The sequence below is a fragment of the Tigriopus californicus genome, chromosome 1 (genome assembly GCF_007210705.1).
Source record: "Tigriopus californicus strain San Diego chromosome 1, Tcal_SD_v2.1, whole genome shotgun sequence".
Taxonomy (NCBI): domain Eukaryota; kingdom Metazoa; phylum Arthropoda; class Copepoda; order Harpacticoida; family Harpacticidae; genus Tigriopus; species Tigriopus californicus.
This window is the reverse complement of record NC_081440.1, coordinates 5,343,722-5,355,941: the sequence shown is the minus strand read 5'-3', so window position 1 is coordinate 5,355,941 and position 12,220 is coordinate 5,343,722. Positions and strand designations below refer to the sequence as shown.

Below are 12,220 nucleotides of genomic sequence, written 5' to 3'. Positions count from 1 at the left end.
GGCTTAAATTCTCCACTAATTCTTATCTAAGTCAAGTCATAAATCTATGGAGAAGACGCACAAGCCTTAGAGCCAGAACACAATGAGACGTGAAACGTGACGTAGAAAAAGACGAAAAAGAAGGATTGGGGTTGTATCAGTTTATAGTGTGTATGTAGTATACTGTATACGTACCAAGGCGGGAGCTCAAAACTTGCTGTGATGTACCAGCAGCCTTTGCGCTTCCATGGAACACAAATGGAACGATCTCCGTGTTTTGAGGAGAGAATGAGAAGGAGGAGAGGGGGAGGGAGAGAGAGAGACAGAGGAAAATAAGGAGAGAGGGAAAAGAGAAAGAGAGATCTCGTTTCCCCCAAGTAGGGGGAACTGAGAACTCTGAAAGAACTGAGTTGCTCCTTGAAAGCAAGACCGAGAGGAGCAGGACAGGAGGAGTAGCGAAAAAAGCAGCTGAAAAGGCATCAAAGAGTGGAGGAAAATTCTCATCTTTATTCAAGCTAGCGAGTGTTAAGACCGTTACCCTTTCTGGACTAGTCGCTTTCCAAGATCCCTATTCTCACTAGTCATCGTCACCGTCCAAGCACAAGACCCCAACAATTGGACAGGCTAACAAATTTCTCTCCGAAAGTCTCAAATGTTCCAACAAACATTGACTAGTCTTGAAGAAACAGATTTGGAACTTCTCGAGGAGAGAGGACGAAGACGGGAAGAAGTAATTCAAAGTTTTCAATAGTGGAACATCTTGAACATTTTTCTTCGGCGTTGATGCGCTTGTGTATGGGGATGCCTTCGGGGGCGAAAGCGTCCAAGGTCCTCCAGCTGTTTGACACGAGGATGATGTCTAGGAGAATTCCTTCTGAATTGAATTTGGATCTGACAGCGGAGTGATTCTTCCAAACTCTGCTAGTGTTGTTCCACTTATCTTCAGTGTGCCCCTCTCTTCCGATCCCTGGGTGTGATTCCGGTAAGAAACCTACACCCAATCGAATGATTTGCATGCCTCTAGCAAATCTAGAAAGGCTAGCTTTTAGGCAAATGTCGTAAAAGGCCATAAGGATTCAGTAGAATGAACAATGACTCTTGGAACACTTGACTGTTCCACATCAGTGATCATCATGAAAGCCCTCCTCAAGTAGACTGAGAGATTGAGATGGGGAGAGTGGTTTTCCGGCTTTGTATCTGGATTGAAAGACCTCTACTTTGAGAGGCTTCTGCGGGTTCACTTTGTGCTTGAACCCTCCTCAAGGTGGTTGGAAGGTATCTCGAACTAATCACTCTAATGTCCCTGCATGGAAAATGAATACAAGCTGTCCTGCTGCGACATTGCAACAAGGAAAAAGCTCATCACTATTTAGTGGAGCATGAACCTAATTGTACTAGACATTTCATTTGCTCCCTTCTGGGGATAATGCTATCCTTGTGTACGTCGTACATGGATGGATGTGTGCTGATGTACAAATCTTGCCTAAGATGTCAATTAGGTCGATGCCTGCTGACGGTGTTTTGTAGTACATCTAGCAAAGACCTCCCTGCCCTCCTTTACAAGCAAGTTAAACCTCAATCTCCGGAAGAAGTATAATATTTGATTCTTCGAAAGGCTCTGATTCGGATTTGACGTCGAAAACATTCAAAATTGTGTTAAAAAATGTTTTTCTCATCGAGTACATTCCCACATGACGTCCGTTTTGATTCCTCAAGCCGTTAGCAATGGCATTTAAATAGTTCTTGAGTAAGGCGAGGGAAGTGGGGGAAAACACTTGAGAAGAAAGCAGCACTCCGAGACAACCTTCCCACAGCATTTAGCTTGATATTCATTCGTGCACGAAGGACGAAAAAATCATATTGAATGATTTGTTTGCCGAACAAAAAGATTACCCAGAGCGACGTGTCATTTGGCACAACTGAGGAGAATTTTCCAATCTTTTCCACTCATCTCTGTTTGTCCTGTGAGTGTGGAAAAGCATTGCAACATCAAAAACAACTGGCGCAGAAATTTGTCTCCAAGTTAATGCTTCCCATCAAATTTCTTGGGCGGTCGGAGAGCAATAGGAAAATTAAGATTGGCCCCAAGAAATGGATCAATGAGCCAAAAGTTTTTGCTGACCTTGGCGCCTTGGCGTCGTCGTCTTCTGCACTAATGGGTTCCCTGATCCTTTTGCCAAGCTTTTTTTCTAATTTAATTTATCGACGCCGTCCAATGAAGCTTGCGCATCCATGGTTGAGTATAAAAAGTTTCAAGAAGAAAGGCTTCTGTCTTTTACCGCTGGAAAGCCTCCGTACATTGCACTCTCAGAATGAACAACGAGCACTCGAAAAGCTCCGATCCGAATGAAATCTTTGATATCAAAAGAGAATCCTTGAGGGAAGTTAAAGCAACAAAAATGACTTGGGAGATGATTTAATTTGGACCAATAATGAATCACGAGTGGTATGCTCCATGGCTTCCCGAACAAAGTCTTTGATCGGATCAAGGTTCCTGATATGAGATGGGAGCAGTATTTCTCATCGAGCAATTGATCAAATTGGAGGTTTCTTTTCCAACACGTTTGAGGGGCACAGAAACATAAACGTACATGTAGGTACATGTAGGTCTCTCGACATGGGTGCTAGAGCATGAAGGTAATTTTGAGCCTGCGTGTTTCTGCCCTTTGAAATGTCTTGAATTTCATCTCCACGTGAGCAACACGTAACCTTTATATCTTGTTCTAAAAATGCATCAGTTGAGAAATGCTATCGAACAACAAAAGTCATGTGTGGGGAACACGATTCGTCTTCTCCGTAAATGCGATGCTACCGAACTTGATGGTTCCCAATTGGCAAGGCGCAATACCTGGAAATGTCTCAAATTGACGTCAATCCATTCGGATCACGTCTGTCTCGAGTATTGCCGGAAGAGTTTCAGGAATTGGGCCATGTCTTCGTCAAAATATCGTTAGACAGGATGCTGAATTTGAATTTCAATGGTCGGATCATTAGCGTGAGTGTGTTTGGAGGGAGGGGGTGCGTCGAAATGGCCTTTTCCGAAAACGATAAATCTTTGGAAAGCAGTCTTCATGGCCTCATTAGGCCTTGAACTCGGTGGTGGAACAGTTGTCGTAAGAGCTGTTCTTCCACGAATAGAGGATTGGCTGTCAGCTTTTCTCCATTAACGTGCATGCTGAATGTCTGCTCACCGCACTTTCGCTAGTTTGAGTGGTCGGTTGATGTTGATGGGGCAAACTTCGAGAGAGACCAAGGAATAGTGCATGAAAGTGAACCGAAGGAATTTAGCCTTCTAAGAGAGAGAGAGAGAACATTGTCTGACCCGAAATCCATAAGGTAGACCTTTTTTGGATGAACGAAAACCATTTTCAAGGTTAATGAAATAGAACAGAGAAAAGTCAATGGACTAACCTGCAGGAGTCGTTCTGGGGGATCAAACATGTATCTTGAAGGCTTGATTGTTTTTCTTTCTTCCAGGAACATCCAAGGCCGTTATAAAGGCGTAAATGGGCCCTGGTAGAATTAGATTGCTTGAACAGTTTCTTTCTCCTTTCTTCATGGTTTTATAACGTACATTATAGAAAAATAAACCCTTTTGTGGAGAGAGAGGGGGTGATGGTGTCTGAAATGTTTTCGACGTAACATGTCGATCTGAAAGAGAAAGAGTGAGCATCCGGTTCCATTTATTTGCAGAAACGAACTTGAGTACACATTTCGATCAGCAGAATCTACTAGTTGAAAAATACGTCAATCTTCTGAGCCTGATGCTACAATTGACGATGATCTTGTTCGAAATGAACGACAATGCTAAGCACCAGCCGAGAAGTAGTCGGTGGAATAAAGTATCTTCAACAATGTCATTTCATATCTCTCCTGGCTTTGAGCAGATTTGAACAGAAAACTCAGTCCAGACCATACGCACTTTACCACTGTTCCTTTGACTGTCATACATTCCGTCTTCTCTGGTTCCATGGGTTCATCCAAGTTCCAGAGAAACGCGCACAAACAATAACAACACTCACCATTGTCCATTAGAGTCTTGTTTTGGACATCAGGATGATTTTTTGCCCTGACAAGTTGTCGCTTGGTAGAAAGAACAACTATCTCCTCGACCAAATTAATAGAACAACACTTCGTTCTAGTGTCGAGAGAAAGACTCAGATAGAGCGTGTGCGGTCACGTCACCGGTGTTTTTCTTCAGTTTCATTTCCAATTCCACGATACCACAAAGACAATCTAGCCATACATACACACACGATCACCACGTTCTTTGGTCGCAACAACGGAACTTGCTTGCCGTGGAGTGGCGACGACAATTCCGACTACTAAAAGAGAGATGAAAGGGGTCCTAATTTTCCTGCACTGTGTCATCAGGGATCATTCCGGGCTTTGGATGTAGCCTAATTGATTGTGGGGGTTTCCCATAGATTCTGGGAAAAAGATAAGGCCCCGATGTGGATCATTTGGAACCAATACCGAGTGAGACATGTGTTCTCAGGGGTAATCCCTTCCATGGAGCTTCTCGTGACATTGTATTAAGTGGTGTGGTGAAAAGAAAAATTCTCCCTTGTTCCATGTTCCTCTATCAAAATATTATGTCGTAGTGTGAAATTCAATTTAACCGAGCGTCAATCTCAACTCCGAAGAGCGTTGAGCCAATGTGATAGACTTGAGATATTGCTCTGCAATGCAGATTTCAACTTTCAATTACTCCATTTCTTTGTCGGAGGCGCTTTCCTTGGATTTCCAAACGACGTTTGGACCATTTGTCCGGGCCATCATTTTCTTCACCCAGACTATCAAAGCGTGTTATCCAATGAAGGAGAGCAGTTTTATAACTCGTAGAACTTGCTTAATGAACAACCGTCGTTTGCCTTTCAATTTTGAGACGGGAGTCGTCCATTGTCAGGTATGCGAGGAAGTCATTCATTCTCTTGTGGTTTAAAAAACCGAAACGTCGCACTACGGGAAGACAATGGCTGAATGGAACATCTTTGTCGCAGTTCTCAAATTAGCGAGATGAGTCCTTTCTTCCCCACTTTTTATTCCCATCGCTAGACATTGAGATGAGGGATCCAATCGTCTACATAGAAAGAAAGACCTTGTTAGTCCACGGTCCCTATCTGTCCCAATAAGCTGGATATGCTTAGAAGCAGACCCACGTTGTGACTATAGAAGATATGTGATGAAGCATAGAGCAAACGTATTCTTACATGCATTGAGGCGATCATGAAGTGGACCGATGCCCGTCGATTGCTTTCGACCTGATTGTGAGTAGATGAGAAAAGATGTGATAGTCATGCTTTCATGTCTGACGACGCCTGGTTGTGTAAGTATTGGGAACTCTATTTTGATGTCCTTAAAAGCAGAGAAAAAATATCCGTACAACCGTCACCATGGAGTTTGTTTCAAATAGTATTTTTGAAGCATCCGCATAACTAGGGAGAGGCAAAAAGTGTGGGAAGAAATTGATCATTTAAGGCTTTTTTACGCATTTCAACTTTATTTGCACATTTTTCCCTTTAATTAGGACTGTATTTGCAGCTTTGGTAAAAAAGGGGTTTCGTTTAAATTTTATACTTTTTGGAGTTAGTGTTCGTTTCAGAGTTCCTGCTTCAAGAGCACTTACTGAAAAGCTGAATTCTGACAAATAGAGTCAAGTTTGTAATATCAAATTGCCCAAATTTCCCATTTCCCTTATGAACACATTTGAATACAAAGTACTCTATGAACTAGAAACTATCGGACTTGTGAAAAGAATAAAAAATAATGAAAAAACGGAGTTAGGTACCCTGATTTTGAGTTTTGTTTCTAGACAGACATTACAACCAACTGACATTCAACTCGGTTTTCAAGAGCTGGGCGAGCTGAGTGACAAATTTCAAAACGATGCTGTTTTTGGTGTATATTTGACGTCGCACTACCTACTATCCTGGCTCCAGTTAAGAATTCCGTTTGCTCATATAAACCGGAAAGTTAAATGAAATGACAGATGTCATATATGCATGATGCAGGTTGGCGCGGGCTCTACTCGTAACAATTTGACGGAATAACATGTTTTGAGTACGTTGATGCGTTTGACGTTCGTGTTTTAGGGCAACTTTAGGAACTATTTTGAAATTTGTTTGTGACGGATCAATTCATTCTGGATGATGAGAATGCTCTGATTAATCTCGTATTTTTCCTTATTATTCTTCTGCTGTTTTTTACCTACGAAGACTATTCTGTTTATTGGTCAATTATTTTCAAAACAAACTGTCATGATTTATAGAGAGCCTTGTAACGAATTTGTATGTTGTACACATTTAGAGCTAGCTCCTGAAGAGAGATTGAAGTTGAATAGTCTTTTAGTATTCAAAGCTCGCTCTCCATTCTCACCCAAATCCGTTCCTATTTCTCGGAGCTTAACGTATGTTGGTAAAAACCTTCCTCCAGCGAACCTCCATCCTTCCAACTCATCCTCGATAACTAGAGCGGAATAATGAAGAAGAGCGAGTTGTTTCCTCCTTGTGTATCGATAGCTGATTGGATAAATATGTATGCATGACCTCGTGGAAACAAGCTCTGAGAACTTCCCGAAGTTCATTAGGGACCAGGGCCAAGAAGTCGTCTCCCAAATTCTGGGAACATGTGCTCCAAATGTTAATCAGAGGAATCACGACCCATTACATAGCATAAAACCTTATCCATTGTGCTTCATATGGTCTTCTCGTGTCTGGTTAGTTCGAAAAAAAAAACAATCACTCTCTACACTACTCGGTACAGTATGTGAGAGTTTGATGGAGAGAATGGCCTTCGCCTTGGATTTGGGAACATGGCCCTGTCTGCATGCATGTTATGAAGGACCGATCTCACAATGGTACTCGTCAACCGAAATAAAAAGTACCCTCGGATCCAATGGTCAGGAATAAAACCTAGGACCAACGAGTCTTTCCCAGCTTCAATATTAGCCCAGTTGATCGTCATCATGAAAACAAAAACTATTACTTTTTGTCCATTCTCTTTTAGAGAGTTTGTTCTAAGCCTCTCCTAGAGCTGGCATTATCAATCAAGTAGCATTTATAGGTATAGATAGCTAAGCAAGGGTTGTTCTGGGAACGGACCTTGTGAAGAAGGCGTTCATTGTTCCATTTGTTGGAGAACTGAATCAACAATTATTACGCGGATCTAGTGGATGATTGTTATGATTATTGTGTCCAAAGACCTTCTCTTTTACCGGATAACAGGGCCGATATTTTTGGGGGGACATGCAAAAGAGAGTCTCAATCTGCTTGTTGTATGACTCAGCTTCTTCATCATAATATTGGAACGTGGGTTCTAATCTTACACGACCTGCAGACTAATGAAAAGCAGATGCCAGGAATTCGTTAGCGAAAGAACAAACTGTCGTAAACATTCAAACATTGCCTGGGGAAAATGTCAAGCCAGATTCCCTAGAATCATTTGAGGGCACAAGGTGGGTTTTTTCCTTTGACGATCGTTCCAATGTGCCCCATTTCTGAAATCCTTATCGCACTGAGAACAATTTTGCATCGTTGTAAAGCGTGAAAATGTGCAAGCAATCGTTGGATGACTGTACGCCTGGAAAATTGGCACTTATTGACGCAATTTAATCACGATCTTTTTGGAAAATTCAGCAATATCGAAATTTGTTTAGACGTTTCTACCCCAACTAGCTTTAAAAAAAAATTAAAATTATTATTAACAGAGACATAAGACGGTTCTAGAAAAAGGCCTCGACTTCTCCCCAAAGAATGTGCCAACAATATGGAAGCAAGCCTCAGGGGGCAGTCTTTCGGATATTGGTTGTTGAATTGTGCATCCCGCTCTGAAACCGTGGAACCCAAAGTCGACTAAGTAAATACTTCTCACCCATGGGCTACAAACCTAAGTTTATGAATGACGTTGTCGTTAATATTCAAGGAACGAGCGACTTTTAACTCGCCGTTGAGTTGATTTCGACTTGCTATTTCCATTAGCAAACTTTTCCTGGCTTAGGGTTGCGCTTAAACAATGAACGAACAAATTTGGTCTCCTGGCATGCCAATAACTTTTTTAGAAAAGGGGAGAGAGAGTCCTCGTTTCAACGAAAGACGAAAAAAAAATTGCAAGGAAGCAGGTGGTGCCTCCACACAAAATGGCATTGAACGGGTCGGAAAATGGTTCAATATGTGACTTATGTGGCTCAGTGGGACCCTTAATGTGTCACTTATTAGAGCAATAACACGTTCTGTGGCAGCTTCCGGTGCTTTCATTATTCGAAGACGTGGGGATAGAGGAAAAAGGGAAACCATTTGCTCCATTCTTGTGATGGATTTCTTTTGTGCTGTCCACTTTTGGGGTCCTTAGAAGGTTTTTTTTTGAAGGGGCAAAGTGTCTCTATTGACTTAATGACTACGTCTAAAGAGCCTTCAGTCTCATTACTTTTGTCGACATTTTTGGACCCAGTTCTTGAAGTGAGGAAAGAAACCTGTCCGTGGATTTGGAGAGCCATTACTGGATGGACGGATGATCCAAGCAATGATCTCTTCTTAGGAACTGCTGACACATCACTTCAATATTTATAAGGCAAGGGTCTCCAACAAACGAAGAGAACGCTCAAAGTTGGAAAACTATCATTCATGGTCTGTCTGTTTTCCTTTCGTAGTGAAACGAGAAAAAAGGCTCATACACGCCATACAGTTTGTGATAGTAAATGCATCCTTTTTAGCTCACTTTTTCCTCCAACAAGGAGTAAGCTTGAACCTTCACTCCAGTCATGTTACACATGGTGGAGGGCACTCATACTAGTACCTTTCGGTGATACTTTATGTCCGTTGTGCAGCCGGTATGTGTGAGTTCATGGTGTGAAAAGGCGTTAAACCCCCTTTCGACGTTGGCTTAGGGATACTTGAGGGAAGTGTTCATGGTCTAGTATGTACTGAACGTGGGACGTGCTCAAATATGGTGCAATGCGGCAATTGCCAACTTCTTTCTACACAAGATGGAGAAGACATGATGTTCAGATTCGAACTTTTTGATTTGAGATTCTCAGGCGAGATGGGAACACGTGCCCTAATTTCATTAATCAGAGCCCCAAGAGCGGAAGGCGTCTGAGATGAGACAATAATCGACATGGTAAACAACGTTATTTGAGCGTTCTTGGCATTGAAGTAACCGGAAAGTGCTCAAGATGTTTTTTTACGTTTCCATTCCAGGTCAGCCCCAAAGCGCAAACTCCAAGATGGCCGTTCTTCTCAAGGATCGGAACAGAAGTCAGCGGTTTTAGTGTTGGCGGGACACTTGAATCTGGGACAGAAATGCCATTCATGGGGTGGCGAGGGAAGCTCTGCCTCATGGGACTGGGGCTAAGTACGTACCTGGTGATCTCGGCCGTAATATCAGTATCAAACATCACTACCCTGAACGGGTCACCCTCGTCTCCGCACGGAAAAGGCATTGAGGCCACCATTGGTATCATGAGTGACTCACTGATCTCTCCGGCGAGGCTAAGCCAGCCTCGCAACTTGGCGGCCATCGTCGGCAAAGGCCGCATGACACCCCGACGACTGAGAGCTAGAATGGGTCCGTCCATAGACTGGTGCCAACCACTACGTCTCAAGACAGACCCGGGACCAATGGTGGCCCTGGCATCGTTCCCAGGTTCTGGGAACACGTGGCTCCGATATCTTATTCAGCAAGCATCCGGGATTCTTACGGGAAGCGTATACAAAGACTATGCGCTCCTAAAGAATGGATTTCCTGCCGAGAATATTGTAAATGGATCGGTTGTGGTCATCAAGACCCACGAGTTCGGCCAACAAAGCCTCCAGGCCTTCGACAAGGCCATTCTTTTAGTCAGAGACCCATTTTCCGCCCTACAAGCAGAATTCAACCGCCGATCAGGAGGTCATGTGGGCCACGCTTCCATTGAGAAGTACAGGCGCAACAACGGCAAGTATTGGCGAACCTTCGTCCATTCCAAAGGTGCTGATTGGGAAAAGATGAACCTGGCGTGGATGGATGGGTTTCCGCCACAAGACCGTCTCATCGTGTTCTATGACGATCTCATGAATCAAACTGAGATCGAGTTGCGTCGGGCACTCAATTTCCTGAATATGTCAGTCAGCGAGGCCATGATGACTTGTGCTATGTCCAAGCGTGAAGGCATCTACAAACGCTCCAAGAAGGTCCTCAACTTTGATGTGTTCGATTCGGATATGAGGCAAATGCTAACGGACCGACAAAGTCGTGTCTTTGGAAACTTGGGCCGATCAAACCTCTTCCAAGATGAGCCCTTAAAAGATTCCGGAATGTCAATGCCCACGAAAGTGCCAAAAAATTCTTCCTTGAACAAGTCCAGGAACACGAGCACACTACCAACTTTGATGCTCTCAGCTGTTTTCAAGGCCAAAAATTCTTGATGATCTAAAGGACGAAAAAGTGCAACCAGTGATGCACCTGTGATGTTTGAGTTGTTCATTTACACTCGTATTCCTTGAAGGAGCAAGGATTTTCGCCGCCCTTTCCTCTCCTTCCCCATCCTCCAACTTATTACCAAATTTGACCACATGGCTTCTGCGGCTGATGCATGTCACAATCATAAAATGGACTATTTTGGTACTTGATCATGTGCATGGCTTCCTTAGAACTAGTAGTCACCTTGAAATGAGGATTATTCTATCGAGGTGCCAAGACTAGAAGGCAAAAGAGATATCTATCAGACCAACTTGAGCTTCACGACCATTTCTGGCTAATCTCTCCTTGAAGTAGCGCTTTGAACAACGAGAAAAATGATCACAGCCTAGGAAACATATCTCTATCAGATTACCTTTTCGTATTGTTAGGGCTCTAACTTTGGCTAGAGGTGATTTGATCCGTAGTCTTTCATGCACAAATAGCAAAATAAAGCATCTTCAGTCGCTCTAGTTAACAAACGCAAGAACATTGTTTTCCGAAGAAGCGCAGGAAGGCCTGCCTAAAAAATATTATAAAAAGGAGCAATGTGCAAACAGGTACTTATGTATGTCTCCACCTGACAAAGCAAAACCTCTGGAAGTTATATATAAATACTATCATGTACTCAGTCGTTTGTATTTGTCAGACAATAAAGAACTTATGAACTGAGATATTGCCATGCCTTTGTATTGGAATGTTAGTAAACACAACACTAGAGCTCATATTATCTGAGCTCCAAAGCCTTAATGAACGTGGATTTTATGACATGAACCTCCCTCTGGGTATTCTTACAGAGTAATCAAACGATAGTGAAATGGAACCTAATGAAAGAGATATGGATCTCATAATCTGAGGAAGAAAGAGAAACAATACGATCGTCATCATATCAGCTTAAGCATGCTCATTTGGATTATTGATACGGTTGAAATATTTCATCATCTTTAGGCAATTCTAGCATAGTAGGGCATCTTGAAAAAAATCATCGAATCTTCAAAACGAAAAGAAGGGGATGGATAAAGTGAGAAACCAACAATTAGATCTACCTTCAGGAGCAGCAAAGTTGTTAAGCAGTTTATTCAACAAGAAGAAAAAAAACAGCAATAAAGGTTCCTTGGAAATGTCATTCAAAACTTTTTCAGACTAGAAAATTTGCTCTTTATAAAAGGGTACTCCGCGGTGCACTTTGGATCACATTCTTAAAATATTTCTAGAATATGCTGTTGACAAGTCCTTTTCTGAATGATGTGAGCCTGGCCCTGGGTCGCTACAATTGCATATATTAATTTTCAACTGACTGTGTAAAACGTTACTCCTTCTCAAAATCCAGTACATAAAAAGGCTCAGAATTCTGTGAAGAGTTACGTAACGGGTTTTGATAGGGCATAACTTTTGATCCAGTCCTTCGATGTAACTCAAAATTCAAATACGTCTTTTCACTCAAATCCGAATTGTTTTTTGCTCTACCCGTCCTGATTCCACGAGTTCATGACCAGAGACACTAGCAAGAGACCATGGATATGCCTAGACATAACTCGCGATTTGGATGATATGGCCTATCTTGTCTAAGACCGAAGGAGCAAAAAGGCCTCCAATGTTCCGATTCTTCTGTAGGAATGAATAAAAGGTGAAAAGTTTGGCATTCAACTTTTCTACAGATATTTATACAAGAAAGGAAAAGAAAGTTTCATCAATCCTCTTTAGCTACTGTCAGCATTAGTTTGTTCCCACTATTCTTGGGGAAAAATCCGGTCTGAGAAGAGGTTTGTAAATCCCGTGAAGACTGAAAATGTCCAAGCAGTATGAT

The 12,220-nt window shown here is 42.4% G+C and overlaps 1 protein-coding gene across 2 annotated transcripts; it reads left to right on the top strand.

Annotated features, from left to right (window-relative positions):
- Positions 1–357: 357 nt before the first annotated feature.
- On the top strand, positions 358–11,085 carry LOC131887211 (WSCD family member CG9164-like). Of its 2 annotated transcripts, none has more exons than XM_059235773.1 (2): positions 358–961; positions 9,177–11,085. In XM_059235773.1, the coding sequence occupies exon 2, from the start codon at positions 9,279–9,281 to the stop codon at positions 10,380–10,382; it is 1,104 nt and encodes a 367-aa protein (XP_059091756.1). In that variant the 5' UTR covers positions 358–961; positions 9,177–9,278; the 3' UTR covers positions 10,383–11,085. The 2 variants fall into 2 exon arrangements, with proteins under 2 accessions (XP_059091756.1, XP_059091749.1); XM_059235766.1 differs by lacking the exon at positions 358–961 and adding an exon at positions 8,697–9,096.
- The last annotated feature ends 1,135 nt before the right edge of the window (positions 11,086–12,220 follow it).